Source organism: Loxodonta africana, chromosome 14, assembly GCF_030014295.1.
Source record: "Loxodonta africana isolate mLoxAfr1 chromosome 14, mLoxAfr1.hap2, whole genome shotgun sequence".
Classification (NCBI taxonomy): domain Eukaryota; kingdom Metazoa; phylum Chordata; class Mammalia; order Proboscidea; family Elephantidae; genus Loxodonta; species Loxodonta africana.
In genome coordinates this window covers 17,337,699-17,353,556 of record NC_087355.1, presented here as the reverse complement: position 1 = coordinate 17,353,556, position 15,858 = coordinate 17,337,699, and the positions used below count along the sequence as shown (strand labels likewise).

The following is a 15,858-nucleotide window of genomic DNA, read 5'->3' as shown; positions in this document are numbered from 1 at the left end:
GTAACAGCAGCTAACAGCAACGTGCTTACACCTACAGGCATAGAAAAATGTCTACAACATACTGGATGAATGAAGTGGGTTACAGAAACAGTACCTTTTTATTACATTTACATAAAGCTACATATATGTATGTAAATATAACCATTTATATGCACAGAATAATGTCTTATATGATGATCACAGTGTTTACAGAGGTTATCTCAGAAGAATTCAGAATTTTTAAAATTTCTTCTTAATAATTCCTACATTCTTTCAATTTGTAGTAGGCAAGCGTTGTTTTATAGTGAGGAAAAAATAAAACTATTTTTCCTCTTGCAAAATGCATGACAGAGGAAAATTATAAATGTTCTTCAAAGTACAAAATCCCATAATATATATAAAAGAGAATACAGAAATTAAAATCGAGTCAGTATTTGATTTTGTATTTATCAGAAATATCATAAAAGACAGATTATTCCAAAAAAAAAATTTTTTTTTTTTTTAAAGAACACATAGTTGTTCTGAGAGTCAAGTGACAGACAGCAGAGGTCGCTAGAAACTGTTAAATTGTATACCTTACCCTACATAAAACATAAGGTGTCCTATATAAGGAGTCCTGGTGACACAGTGGAAACCCTGGTGGTGTCGTGGTTAAGTGCTACAGCTGCTAACCAAAAGGTCAGCGGTTCAGATCCACCAGGCACTCCTTGGAAACTCTATCGGGCAGTTCTACTCTGACCTATAGGGTCACTAAGAGCAGTTCTACTCTGACCTATAGGGTCACTAAGAGTCGGTCAACGGCAACGGGTTTGGTTTGGTTTTGGGTTTGGTGACACAGTAGTTAAGCACTCGGCTGCTAACCAAAAGGTCTGCAAGTTCAAACCCTCCAACTGCTCCACAGGAGAAAAATGTGGCAATCTGCTTCCATAAAGATTCCAAAATCAAAAAAAAAAAAGAAAAATCCACTGATGTTGAGTAGATTCCAACTCATAGTGATCCTAATAGGACAGGGTAGAACTGCCCCACAGTGTTTCCAATGCTGTCAATCTTTATGGAAGGAGACTGCCATATCTTTCCCCTGTGGAGCAGCTGGTGGGTTCGAACAGCCAATCATTCAGTTATCAGCTGAGTGCTTAACAACTGCACCACCAGGGCTCCTTCCATAAAGATTACAGACTTGAAAATTCTATGGGGCAGTTCTTCTCTGTCCTATAGGGTTGCTATGAGTCAGAATTGACTCGATGACAACGGGTTTTATCTTATATGCTGTAACCTATTAAATAATGATTCTCTCTTACCTTCAGCGCCTCCCTGCATCCTTATTCTATTCAGCCTCCGCTGCTGCTCTCTTAGCAGGGCTTGCTGTTGGATCTCCAGGGTATGATGATCTCTTGGAGGATCCGGGTACATAACTTTCAGATCAACTCGTGTTTCTGAATCTGGTGCAAGAAATAAGTTATTTAGCTAAATTAAATCTTGTTTCCAGATGAGATTTTAAACAACCCCACTATAAATAATACACCAAAAACCAAACTCATTGTTGTCAAGTTAATTCCAACTCATAGTGACCCTAGAGGACAGAGGAGAACTGCCCTGTAGGGTTTTCAAGGAGTGGTTGGTGGATTCGAACTGCTGACCTTTTGGTTAGCAGCCATAACTCGCTGTAGCTCTTAACTACGGTGCTACCAGGGCTCCCATAAATAATAAGAGTAATCTAATTTCAAAATCAAGGAACAATATAAATCATGGACTTTAAAACAGCCATAAAACTAAAGAACATCAAATTAATTTTCTTTAAATAAATGCCTTTTCACAAACTTAGGCTATGGAAGTCCCCAGAACAAGCAGGCAGGCATTCTCTATCCTCAGCTCCTTATTCCCCCAAGGCACCACCCAGGACACACAGCAGGACAACTATGTCCATATGCCTAGTCTATAAAGAAAAACTATATATTCCAAGTGGTTGAGCACATGCCTACAACTCAGGCATGCCAGGAAACATAGTAATTACAGCTGATTCCTAAAACAGCCTCAAAAAATTGAAAAATGCTATTGATCATTTATATCATGTTCATTTCAAAATAATATCATGCAGAAAGCAAGACAAATGCAGACTGGCTGGAATCTTAGCAGAGATGTCATTACTTGAGGAAAGAAATGATGGTCTAAGAACTCAATTTTGCCACAAGTTCGAGAATATCAACTTATGAGAATGAAAATGTTAAACGTTAATTTTCAAATGTTAAGAATAAAAATATAGTTCATACATGTAAAAGGCCTTGAAAATATTATCACCTTTGACCCATTATGATCCTAAATATGTAAAAGGCTTTATGACCAAGAATAATCAAAATGTAATAGTGAAAAATGGGAAACATCTTGAATAATTTAAGAATTAGAGAATGGTTAACAGCAACATATATTGGCTAAAGAGAAGTGGATCTGGACACACAAATTTGGATTGGATTCTGGCTTCACCACTTCCAGACTCAGTTTCCTTATCTTTAAAACCAAGAGACGCCAGCAACTAAGTCATATGCTGAATAAAGACTAGATGTGGTAACACAGGGAAACAAATGGCTCAGTTTTATGGTTTAAATCTTTTTGGTCTCAAGACTTCTTTACACTCTTAAAAACTGAGGACCTCTGGAGTCCCTGGGTGACGGAAATGGCTAAGTCCTCAACTACTGGCCTAAAAGTTGTCACTTCGAACCTACCCAGAGGCACCTCGGAGGAAAGTCCTGGCAATCTGCTTCTGAAAACCCTATACACAGCAGTTCTACTCTGGTCACCAGGAGTTGGAATCAACCCCTACAGCAGCTAACAAAACAACAACAACAACAAGCATTAGGGAAAAATAGGTGATAAGTTTATGGGAACTCTGTATTACCCTTGCAACTTTCCTATAAATCCAAAATTATTCCCTCCTCCCAAAAACCTGAGGACCTCAAAGAGTTTTCAATTATGCATCTCTCTCTCTCTCACACACACACATACTATGTTAGAAATTAAAACCGAGAATACTTTAAGACCTAAGAATACGCAAGCACACATTTACAAACTTCATAGTGATGAAGTCATCACACGTCATATAGCCTCTGGACAACTCCACTGAATACTCATGAGAGAATGAGAGTGGAAAAGGCAGATAATGCCATAGTTTACTATAAAAATAGTTCTGACCTCAGAGACCCCTGAAACGACCCCCACAGGCCCCTGGACCAAATTCTGAGAACTGACTTTTAGTACAGTGTCTGGCATATAGTAAGTAATCAATAAACTATAGTATAAAAAAATAACTATAGTACATGTAATTGATGGTAGTTGTAAATCTACATAAAAAAACAAGATAGAAAATTGAATAAATAATAAATATATCTTGTTTTGTTTTGTTTTTCTTAATTATGCTCAGAAAGAAGATTGGAAAAAATCTAATATGTTAATGGCGTTTATATTTAGGAGGTTTGACTAAAATGACATTTTCTCCTCTTTCTATCTTTCCATATTTCAAGTTTGCTGTAATAAATATGTATTACGTTTGCAGCATCCAAGGACTCTTCCTTTCAAAAATAAGAAAAATGCATACGTTATAGGGTCATACGCCCAAACATCGGACACTGCCTCCTCTGCTCCGACACCTGCTGTGCTGCACGCTTCTAAAGACTAGACCAGTAAGACAACAACAGCCTTTTCTAGGTCTCCCAGGCCTCAGTGTACCTTGGCAATCCCGTATCTCCCTAATAAGCTTTCTTGATACTCCCTTGAAGTAATTACATCATATCTTCTTTACTCTGTCCCTCAAATCACCTAGATTTCCTCCTACCTACTCAGGCCCCATGAGCTCTTCAACAGTAATCATCTCCCCTCTCCTCTGTCTCCTGTGTTATGTTTATTGCCTCCAACACCTTGCCTCCTATCCAATCTTTACTCCCAAATTTAACCGACTTCTGATTCCATAATTTCACTTAAAAAGATCTAGTGAGGTCACCAATGACCTCTGATCTAACTGACATTTTCCAGTATTCACCTCACACTCCCTTTCTGGGCTTTCAAGATATCGCATTCTCCTGTTTCTCCTCGTTGCCCTGGCTCCTCCTTCTCAGTTTTTTTCATGAGCTCAGCTTCTTTTGTTCATCCTCCATTAAATGCCAAGTTCCACTCTTCTTAGGAGTCCCTGGGTGGTGCAAATGATTCACCACTTGACTGCTAACCAAAAGGTTGGAGGTTCAAACCCACCCAGAGGCACCTTGGAAGAAAAGTCCTAGTGATCTGCTTCTGAAAGGTCACAATCAAGAAAATCCTATGGCACACAGTTCTGCTATGCAAGACATGGGGTGACAATGAGTCCAAGACAACTGTTTTGATTTTGGTCCAGTCTTCGCACTGTTCTACTTGACCTCATCCACCCCTTAGGCTTTAACAGCTATATGCTCTCCAAAAGAAAATATTTCGCCAAACTAAGGTTTCATTTACCAGATTGGTAAATTGAAGAACTACAGCATAAACAAGTCTATTTCCCATCTGGATCAAGGGAGAATGAAAAAAACCAAAAATACAAGGGAAAGATTAATCCAAGGGACTAATGGACCACAACTACCATAGCATCCACCAGACTCAGTCCAGACTGAGTCCAGCACAACTAGATGGTGCCTGGCTACCATCACTGACTGCTCTGACAGGGATCACAATAAAAGGTCCCAGATAGAGCTAGAGAAAAATGTAGAACAAAATTCTAACTCACAAAAAGAGACTAGACTTACTGGTCTGACAGAGACTGGAGAAACCCCAAGAGCATGGCCCCCAGACACACTTTTAACTCAGTTCTGAAGTCACCCCTGAGCTTCAAACCCTTCAGCCAAAGATTAGACAGGCCCATAAAACAAAAAGAGACTAAATGGGCACACCAGTCCAGGGGCAAGGATGAGAAGGCAGGAGGGGACAGGAAAGCTGGTAACGGTGAGCCCAAGGTCGAGAAGGGGAGAGTGTTGACATGTCGTGGGGTTGGCAACCAATGTCACAAAACAATATGTGTATCAATTGTTTAATGAGAAACTAATTTGCTCTGCAAACCATCATCTAAAGTACAATAAATTAAATTTTTTCAAAGTTTTATTAACCATAATTAAAATATACATCATAAATGAAATTTTACTTTAAAAGGGTCACTATGAGTCAGAATCGACTCGACGGCAGTGGGTTTTTTTTGGTAAACATCTTTAAAGATATTTGAATGTGCGCAGAACATTCCTGATGTATCCTTAAAATAGCAGCACTCTACTCACCTCTATCTTTCAGCTCATTAAAGTCATGAATATTCTGAAAAGTGGCGGGATCTAAGTCCTTAGGAGATGCTCTTCTAACAGGAGCTTGCAACCGATGTCTGGCCATGTCAAATATATCCATGGGATTCCTTTCTTTTTTCCTACAGATAAACAACAAACTGTGATAAATGTGTCTTATGGGAAGAAAGTCTGAGTTCACATTTAATTGATCTGGTATCTTTTGGTGGCGTAGTGGTTAAGTACTATGCCTGCTAACCAAAGGGTTGGCGGTTCAAATCCGCCAGGCGCTCCTTGGAAACTCTATGGGGCAGTTCCACTCTGTCCTATAGGGTCGCTATGAGTCGGAACCGACTCATCGGCACTGGGTTTGGTTTTTTTGGTTTGGTATCTTTTACCCACAATATATTACAGAAAATCACTCTAAGAGCCCTGTTATTTCAATTCCTTATATTAAAAATAGGGTATTTATAATAATTATATATAAAGGTAATTATTTATAAACTTTCAAAATGCTCAGATGGAAAGTACCTTATCAGAAGAGCAGAATGATTCAGATTTACCTTAAAATGTTCATGAAGTAGAAAGATCATAATCTTTGAGACCAGAAAAACCTAGATTCAAATACCAGCTCTACTACTTACTAGCTGTTTGGCCTTGGTTTCATCATCTGTAAAATACAGATAATGTTTATTCCTTATAGTATTTTGTGAACATGACAATTAAGTAAAATTATAAATGTTAATGTACCTAGTATACCAAAAAAACCCCAAACCCGCTGCCCTCAAGTTAATTCCACCTCATAGTCGACCCTCCAAGGCAGAGTAGAACTGCCCCATAGGGTTTCCAAGGAGTGGCTGCTGGACTAGAACTGCCAACCTTCTAGTTAGCTACTGTGCCACCAGGGCTCTGCCCAGCATAAACCAAAACCCACGGCCATCTGGTCGATTCCAACTCTTAGCAACCATATAGGACAGGGTAGAACTGCCCCATAAAGCTTCCAAGGAGCGGCTGGTGGACTCAAACTGCCGACCTTTAGGTTAGCGGCCGTAGCCCTTAAGCACTAAGCCGCCAGGGTTTCCACCCGGCACATATTATGTTGTTGTTGCTGTTAGATGCCATGGAGTCTGCTCTGACTCATACTAGGTCCTCACCCTAAAAACAGAATTCACATGGAGAAAATGTGTTGGCCCAAATAATGAATATTAATGACAGCCCTAACATTAATTTTATAACGGGCTTTCAGAGAGCTTGATACCTAACTAGTTATTTAATAATACTCTATTCCTATAGTATCTAGGAAATTAACATAAATGGCAAACAGCTCAGTGAGGGAGTTTTCTGCTCAGACTTTGAGGGAGTGGTGATCAAAGAGGACAGGGATCTCAAAACTCACTGCCATCGAGTTGATTCCAACTTATAGCGACAGAGTAGAACAGCCCTATAGGGTTTCCAAGGAACGGCTGGTGTATCTAAACTGCCTACCTTTTAGTTAGTAGCCAAGTACTTTAACCACTGTGCCACTACGGCTCCTAGAACAGGGATAGGGGCTGGTTTTTCTAGCCCTGAAAATAAAATAAAACCAAGTATCTACTGCTGCTTCCCTCAGCACTAAGTGGGCTCCCTCTTTTTGTGAATATGTAACTGCAGTATTACAAGGACTGTTCAGTCTCTCCTTCTGTCAGGCAATGCCCTGCTCTCAGGGAGTTTCCTTTCTGTGAGGATTCTCCAGGGCCATAAAACTACTCTATGACGGCGACACCAACCTCTATTGATCACGGAGGGTGATGGAAACAGCAGTGGAGATTCATTAAAATGCAAAAGAAATACCCAAAAGTCTCCCTGGAGGCCATTATATCAGACTCCTGTCTGGTTTCCACTAAAGCTAATAGTTAAAGAGATAGATAATTTAGAAATTCGGTTATTAGATATTGCATGTGAGCTGAGCTACGTCCATCTCATTAACCAAGGTATGCATCGTGCCTAGCACATAGTAGGAGCTCAATAATGTGGTGAATGAATTAATGACTAGAAGGTTATTTTTGTGAAAATATTTATGAAATTAGAATAAAGAACAAGCCTTGAGATGCCTCTAATCATAATACATATTAAAAACTATACCAAAGTAAATGTTATTTAACCAATCTTTGTTAAATGATGGTAATTCTACCATGTTATCTAACTTGTGTTAGAATTTAGAGTTTACAAAGTACCTTCCAATACATAATTTATTCCTCACTAAAATCTCACATGGTAGAAATTATCATATGCGGTTTTCAAATGAAAAAATTGAGAAGCTGCTTGGTTTCTCTTCCTTAAATCACATTGGTTTGTGAAAACAGAGCACAGTCTTCAATTTATGAATGAAAATGAATAAAATGTCAACAATCCATTATAATGCTGTTGTTGTTGTTGTTACGTGCCGTCGAGTCGATTCCGACTCATAGAGACCCTATGCACAACAGAATGAAACACTGCCCGGGCCTGCACCATCCTTACAATCGTTGTTATGCTTGAGCTCATTGTTGCAGTCACTGTGTCAATCCACCTCATTGAGGGACTTCCTCTTTTCCACTGACCCTGTACTCTGCCAAGCTTGATGTCCTTCCCCAGGGACTGATCCCTCCTGACAACAAGTCCAAAGTATGGAAGACACAGTCTCACCAACCTTGCCTCTAAGGAGCATTCTAGCTGCACTTTTTCCAAGACAGATTTGTTCGTTCTTTTGGCAGTCCACGGTGTATTCAATATTCTTCACCAACACCACAATTCAAAGGCGTCAACTCTTCTTCGGTCTTCCTTATTCATTGTCCAGCTTTCACATGCATATGATGTGACTGAAAATACCAAGGCTTGGGTCAGGCGCACCTTAGTCTTGAGGGTGACATCTTTGCTCTTCAACACTTTGAAGAGGTCCTTTGCAGCAGATTTCCCCAGTGCGATGCGTCTTTGATTTCTTGGCTGCTGCTTCCATAAGTGTTGATTGTGGATCCAAGTAACATGAAATCTTTGACAACTTCAATCTTTTCTCCATTTCTCACGATGTTGCTCATTGGTCCAGTTGTGAGGATTTTTGTTTTCTTTATGTTGAGGTGTAATCCATACTGAAGACTGTGGTCTTTGATCTTCATTAGTAAGTGCTTCAAGTTCTCTTCACTTTCAGCAAGCAAGGTTGTGTCATCTGTATAACGCAAGTTGTTAATGAGTCTCCTCCAATCCTGATGCCCCGTTCTTCTTCATATAGTCCAGCTTCTCGTATTATTTGTTCAGCATACAGATTAAATAGGTTTGGTGAAAGAATACAACCCTGACACATACCATCCCTGACTTTAAACCAATCGGTATCCCCTTGTTCTATCCGAACAACTGCCTCTTGATCCGTGTAAAGGTTCCTCATGAGCACAATTAAGTGTTCTGGAATTCCTATCCTTCACAGTGTTATCCATAGTTTGTTATGATCCACACAGTCGAATGCCTTTGCATAGTCAATAAAACACAGGTAAACATCCTTCTGGTATTCTCTGCTTTCAGCCAGGATCCATCTGACATCAGCAATGATATCCCTGGTTCCACGTCCTCTTCTGAGACCAGCCTGAATTTCTGGCAGTTCCCTGTCGATATATTGCTGCAGCCGTTTTTGAATGATCTTCAGCAGAATTTTGCTTGCGTGTGATATTAACGATATTGTTCTATAATTTCTACATTTGGTTGGATCATCTTTCTTGGGAACAGGCATAAATATGGATCTCTTCCCGTCAGTTAGCCAGAAAACTGTCTTCCATATTTCTTGGCATAGACGAGAGAGCACCTCCAGCACTGCATCTGTTTGTTGAAACATCTCAACTGATATTCCATCAATTCCCAAAGCCTCGTTTTTCGCCAATGTCTTCAGAGCAGGTTGGACTTCTTCCTTCAGTACCATTGGTTCCTGACCATATGCCACCTCTTGAAATGGCTGAATATCGACTAATTCTTTTTGGTATAATGACCTTGTGTATTCCTTCCATCTTCTTTCGATGCTTCCTCCATCATTTAATATTTTCCCCATGGAATCCTTCACTATTGCAACTCGAGGCTTGAATTTTTTCTTCATTTCTTTTAGCTTGAGAAATGCCGAGCGTGTTCTTCCCTTTTGCTTTTCCATCTCCAGCTCTTTGCACATGTCATTATAATGCTTTACTTTGTCTTCTCGAGAGGCCCTTTGAAATCTTCTGTTCATTTCTTTTACTTCATCAATTCTTCCTTTTGCTTTAGCTGCTCGATGCTCAACAGGAAGTTTCAGAGTCTCCTCTGACATCCACCTTGGTCTTTTCTTTCTTTCCTGTCTTTTCAGTGACCTCTTGCTTTCTTCATGGATGATGTCCTTGATGTCATTCCACAACTCGTCTGGTCTTCGGTCACTAGTGTTCAATGCATCAAATCTATTCTTCGGATGGTCTCTAAATTCAGGTGGGATATACTCAAGGTCATATTTTGGCTCTCGTGGACTTGCTCTGATTTTCTTCAGTTTCAGCTTGAACTTGCATATGAGCAATTGATGGTCTGTCCCACAGTCGGCCCCTGGCCTTGTTCTGACTGATGATATTGAGCTTTTCCATCGTCTCTTTCCACAGATGTAGTCAATTTGATTTCTGTGTGTTCCATCTGGAGAGGCCCATGTGTATAGTCGCTGTTTATGTTGGTGAAAGAAGGTATTTGTAATGAAGAAGTCATTGGTCTTGCAAAATTCTATCATTCAATCTCTGGCATTGTTTCTATCACCAAGGCCATATTTTCCAACTACTGATCCTTCTTCTTTGTTTCCAACTTTTGCATTCCAATCACCAGTAATTATCAATGCATCTTGATTGCATGTTCAATAAATTTCAGACTGTAGCAGCTGATAAAAACCTTCTATTTCTTCATCTTTGGCCCTAGTAGTTGGTGCATAAATTTGAATAATAGTTGTATTAACTGGTCTTCCTTGTAGGTGTATGGATATTATCCTATTACTGATAGGGTTGTACTTCAGGATAGATCTTGAAACGTTCTTTTTGACGATAAATTCAACACCATTCCTCTTCGAGTTGTCATTCCCAGCATAGTAGACTATATGATTGTCTGATTCAAAATGGCCAATACCAGTCCATTTCAGTTCACTAATGCCTAGGATATCGATGTTTATGCGTTCCATTTCATTTTTGACGATTTCCAATTTTCCTAGATTCATACTTCATACATTCCAGGTTCTGATTATTAACAGATGTTTGCAGCTGTTTCTTCTCATTTTGAGTCATGACACATCAGCAAATGAAGGTCCTGGAAGCTTTACTCCATCCACGTCATTAAGGTCAACTCTACTTTGAGGAGGCAGCTCTTCCCCAGTCATCTTTTGAGTGCCTTCCAACTTGGGGGGCTCATCTCCCAGCACTATATCAGACAATGTTCCACTGCTATTCATAAGATTTTCACTGGTTAATGCTTTTCAGAAGTAGACTGCCGGGTCCTTCTTCCTAGTCTGCCTTAGTCTGGAAGCTCAGCTGAAACCTGTCCTCCATGGGTGACCCTGCTGGTATCTGAATACCGGTGGCATAGCTTCCAGCATAATAGCAACACACAAGCCCCCATAGTACGACAAACTGACAGACACGACAATCCATTATACTGAATTAAATATGTAGGTTTGGAAAATGCAAAGCTGTAATAGTTGAGGCATTTATAACATTATAAAAGTAAATACAGAAAAAAACACACTGACTTCTCAGTTACTTATAAGCAGCTGACCTACTATGGGAGAATTATTCATTGAAAATTACCATCTTGGGTTCATATTTCAGTATCTAGCCTGTCTACATCTTGAAATTTCTTCCCCTTATATACCTAGCCAGAAATGCTTAGAGAATACAAACAAAAATCTAAGCAAAGCATAACTAGGTAAGTTAAAGTGTACATTAAAATCCTACTACATACCAGATGGAAACCCTGGTGGTATAGTGGTTACGAGCTATGGCTGCTAACCAAAAGGTCAGCAGTTTGAATCCACCAGGTGCTCCTTGGAAACTCTATGGGGCAGTTCTACTCTGTTCTATAGGGTCGCTATGAGTTGGAGTCGACTCGACAGCAATGGCTCTCTCTAATGCTTCACATACCAGGTTAGAGTTGGAGACATCACTATGACTAAATATAGATTCAAATGGATATGCACAGGAATAATTATAGACATGTGGATACATGGGTTAGTATACATACACAGATTACCTAGCTCTGTCCACTGCGAAGGCCTAGAAGTAATGACACCCAACAGCAACAAGCACACCCAGTACTCAGATCTTGGTTTCTAAATATACCTTTCTCCAGTAAAAGGAATCAGGGCCCCTTGATTCTAGGGCTGGGGCAGGGAAAATACAAGATGATTTTGGAGCAAGTAAGGAAGTGCTCAAAAAGCAAAGGGAGGGGAACATGTTAAAGGGACACAGTAGTCAACTTGAAAGAGCTCCCAAAGGCCAAAGCTGGGAAAATGTAAGCAACAAAACACAGTATTGGAACAAATCTTGAAGTAGGAAATAAGTATACAAGAGACAATACTGATATAAATAAGTGATTAAATAAATAAATAAATGGGGAAGAAGACACAAATGTTTCTTACAGAAAAATTCCAAATAATAAATGTAGATGCCTGCCCTCTAGGATACGGAGCTTAAACTCACCCCTTTCTCACTCTTAAAAGTATACTAGGGTATACTAGACATAGTGATTCACTTCCAAGGAATACTAACTTTACTGTGGAGAAACCTGGCAAACGCTACCGTAAAGTGCTAAAGGTTAACATCACCAGGGATGTCACAAAGAATTAACCTGCTGCCAATATTGATTCTTCACTAAGTCTAATTCTGTTAAATATTTCATGGTTAAGGATAATTTTTGTTTTCCTTCAAGGAAGTACTACTTCTTTCTTTTTCTGCCTCCTCCAGAATCCCTGTCACCACCACCGCGACCATCATCATCATCATCATTACCATAAACACATTGTTGGCAGTATGGAAAGGAAATTAGAGTGTTCAGTATTTAAATATTTTATAGTAGATTAAGTCAATACTCAGTTATATATGCCATATATTTGTGTGAATGAATTAAATAAATGTGAATAAATGTCTTATACAAGCAACTTTACCTACATAAAACTGAAGAATGTGAATACAAAAATGTCTTTATTAGTTAATTAAAGAAAGAGCTGTTTTTATAAAAGAAGAAAACCAACCACATATTATAAATGCAAAGACTCAAATCAAAATCATATACTATTTTGGATTAGTTGTGCTGAGTGACTCCAGTAGAATATTTATACGATATCTAGCTATACTTTTGGGGGGGGGGCAAGGCTATTTTAGTCATTATACTTTCATCAACAATCTTCTGAAAACATCTTTAAGCATGCAAACTATCCATTCTAATAAAGGTCGCTTTACCAACAGAACTGTCAAATTGCTATAACTTCTGAATGACTGACAGGACTCCTTATCCTCAACACAAGATAAAAGAATTCAAGAAAAAGTGAGAAATGTGATTTAAAACTTGCCTTATATGAATGTCATCATCACTGTCCATGTGTAGCAACTGGCCTTGGAGACGCCTCTCTTCACTACGAAGCTGTTTTCTCATTTCTGATAACTCCATAATTACATTTTTTTTCTCCTCTTTGAATTCCCATTGATAAGTAAAAAACAAGACAGGTATAAGAATAAAAGATCAAAATATAACCTAACCTTATCGTAAAGCTGAAATGCTCAGAGAGACATTTTCATGAAAGTTATTATAATGTCTGCTATATGTGCACATGTGCACAGATCGTATTTATGAACATCACTGAGACCTACAAGACACATTCCTGGTTACACCAGAATTTCTAAAGTTAAGAAATATTCTGGGGTGGAACGCAACTACAGACAGATAACATATGGGAGTACCTTTGTCGTCACAGAATAGCTCTATCTTAATTACGGTGGTAGTTACATGAATTATACACGTAATAAAACTGTGCAGAACTACACACAAATGCACACATGAGTGCATGTAACAACTTGTGAAACCTGAAAAAGGTCTGAAGAGAGTGTACCAATGTCATTTTCTGGTTGTGATACGTAAGATGTACCACTGGGGAAAGCTAGAGGAACAGTATATGGGCCCTCTCTTTACTATTTTTGCAACTTTCTATTTTTATATTTCAGATCCAAAATAAAATTATATAAAAAGTCTGTAAAAGTTAAGAAAAAGAAAGAAATATTCTAGATTGTAGATTTAACAGTTAACAATACCTTCTGCACGGAGCTGATTTTTCCTGGCAGGTACGGGAGGAGACTGTGCCCTGGACATGGAACTTTCCTATTTAACAATCATAACAAAGATACACTCAAAATGTCTTCCAGAGAGGAGTAATTTTTTTAAGAACCTATATGTAAAGGAAACCAACTCCCCACTATCCTACCTGTAAACTTACCTACATCTATAACTATTCTTCTTTCTCATCTCAAAGGAGTAGTCCTTGCTCCTATCCAAAGATAAGCCCTTCACCTGTACTCTATCAGACAAGTGACTTCTTCCTCCTCCATCAATTACTTTTTCTCCAATCTCTTCCTTTTCTCAAGCACATTCCTCTCAGCCTATGCTTAAAAATCTCTCCCTTCTTAAAAAAAAAACAACAAAAAACTGACCTTCCCCTTCTATACTCACCATCTACTGTCCATCCTCTCCTTCCCTTCCCAGCCAAGCTTCTTTAAAGAATAGTAAAGGCGGCAGATACGCTGTCTACGTCCTTGTTCCCATTCACTAATCAACACACAGCTACGACCTGTGCTTCTGTCCCATCACTCTACTAACTTTGTCCTCACCAAAGTCACCAAATGAATCCCCAAGTGACAGCTGTAATGGGCATTTATAAGTCTTTATTTTACTTGGCTGGTAGCAACCGATAGCTTGACTGTCACCTTCTGTGTTTCCATTTCCTTTCCCTGCTTCTTAAATGTTGGTAATTCACCCGTGTGCTTAACTCAGCCCTTTGCACTTTTCCCTTTATACACTTCTCCTAGATAATGCCATGAGTCGGAATTGACTCAACGGCACCCTAGATAACCACACGAATTAGGCTAGCATTGATATGCTAATGGCTTGCAAAACTACAAATCCAGCCCAGAATTCCTTCCTCAGCTACCACCCATATTTTCAACACCCTACTCTATATAACCCTCACCAGGAACTTGAAAATTATCATTGACTCCTAGCCACCACACACTCAGTCAATAAAGACCACTATTAAATATGTCTCTCTTAAATATGTCTTAAATCTGTCACTTCTCTTAGTTCTTAGTGTCACTTCCTCTGCTAAGACACTCAAAGTCTTGTTTCTGGACTTCAGCAAAAGCATCTTAACTTGTCTCCATGTTTACAGTCTCATCCCACCTCCAACTTATATCCACACCACTGCCAGTGAGAACATCATACAAGACGTAAGTGGCCATGTCGTTCTCACCTTAAAATACTACAATGTATTCCAAGCATTTATCTACCATCAACCTACTAAGTCAGAATCTCAGAGGGTGGGACTCAGGAAGATGTTTGTCTAACAAGTTTCTTTGCCTATTGTGGTAATTAGCCTGTTCGGAACCCAGCAGCCTATGGAATACTGTTAAACTCCTCAGCACTCTGTACGACACCCTGCGTATGCCCTGACACTCCACCTCTTTGCTGCCTTAGTTTACACGCATAATCAGTCCACGTCAAAGCACAGGGTATGCTTCATGGGTGCCATGCTTCCCTCTGTCCCTCTGCACAAGCCTTAAGTCCAACATCCTCTTTCTCTTCATGGCAAATTCCTACTCATTCTTCAAGACTCAACTCAAGGATGAACCCCTCTGAAACATTTCCTGTTTTCCTTTTAATTGTAGCTCAGTGCAAAGTATAAAGGACCATAATTACTATAACTACATTGTTAGTACAACCACAGCTAGCTAAAAGGGACAGGTCTTCAAAGAAAGGGCCTTCTTGAGGGGCCTGGACAAGAACCATTTGCTGAATTATGGTTTGGGAGAAGAATTTAAACTTTAGAGCACTAAGTACTAGCAGCTACAGCTGAAGCAGCAGGCAAATTAATGGAGACATTACCACATGAGGTCGCTATGAGTTGGAATTGGCTCAATGGCACCCAACAACAACCACCTATATTTTAGATCTGAAAAAATTTAACCTAGCCAAGTAGGATGAATGAAAAAATCTCATTCAACACCCCCCCAATCCAAAATAACTGAGCTAGTATCTAAGATCAACAAATTCAAACAAAATGTATATACATGAATAAAGGAACTAATGATGCTGTCAACCGAAGGAGGTCTTCGCAGTTTGCTTGCAATTTTGTTCTGAAGAGCTGGAACTACAGGAGAAGGCTGTCTCAAGTGCTGAAAAGTTAAAAAAAAAAAAAAAAGTATGTATATATACAGATAGATGGATATATGTGTATGCGCATACATACACAAACACAAACACAATCTACACCTAATATTTATATAAGACCATGTAAGAAGTTCAGGCTGTTATTGTTTTTATTTAATAAAATACAAAAGAGTCAGAAAAT

At 39.2% G+C, this 15,858-nt stretch overlaps 1 protein-coding gene across 8 annotated transcripts in view; it reads right to left on the bottom strand.

Annotated features, from left to right (window-relative positions):
- CSPP1 (centrosome and spindle pole associated protein 1) overlaps nucleotides 1-15,858 on the bottom strand; it is a 127,628-nt gene that overhangs the window by 23,965 nt on the left and 87,805 nt on the right. For all 8 annotated transcript variants that reach the window (XR_002785186.2, XR_010317775.1, XM_010588327.3 and 5 more), the window contains 5 exons: nucleotides 15,578-15,682; nucleotides 13,550-13,616; nucleotides 12,814-12,931; nucleotides 5,262-5,401; nucleotides 1,278-1,418 (listed from right to left, as the gene is read on the bottom strand). Coding sequence is in view for 6 of the 8 variants with exons in the window: in XM_010588327.3 (XP_010586629.1) it covers nucleotides 1,278-1,418; nucleotides 5,262-5,401; nucleotides 12,814-12,931; nucleotides 13,550-13,616; nucleotides 15,578-15,682 (571 nt within the window). In the remaining 2 variants the exon portion in view is untranslated. The remainder of the gene's footprint in view (nucleotides 1-1,277; nucleotides 1,419-5,261; nucleotides 5,402-12,813; nucleotides 12,932-13,549; nucleotides 13,617-15,577; nucleotides 15,683-15,858) is intronic.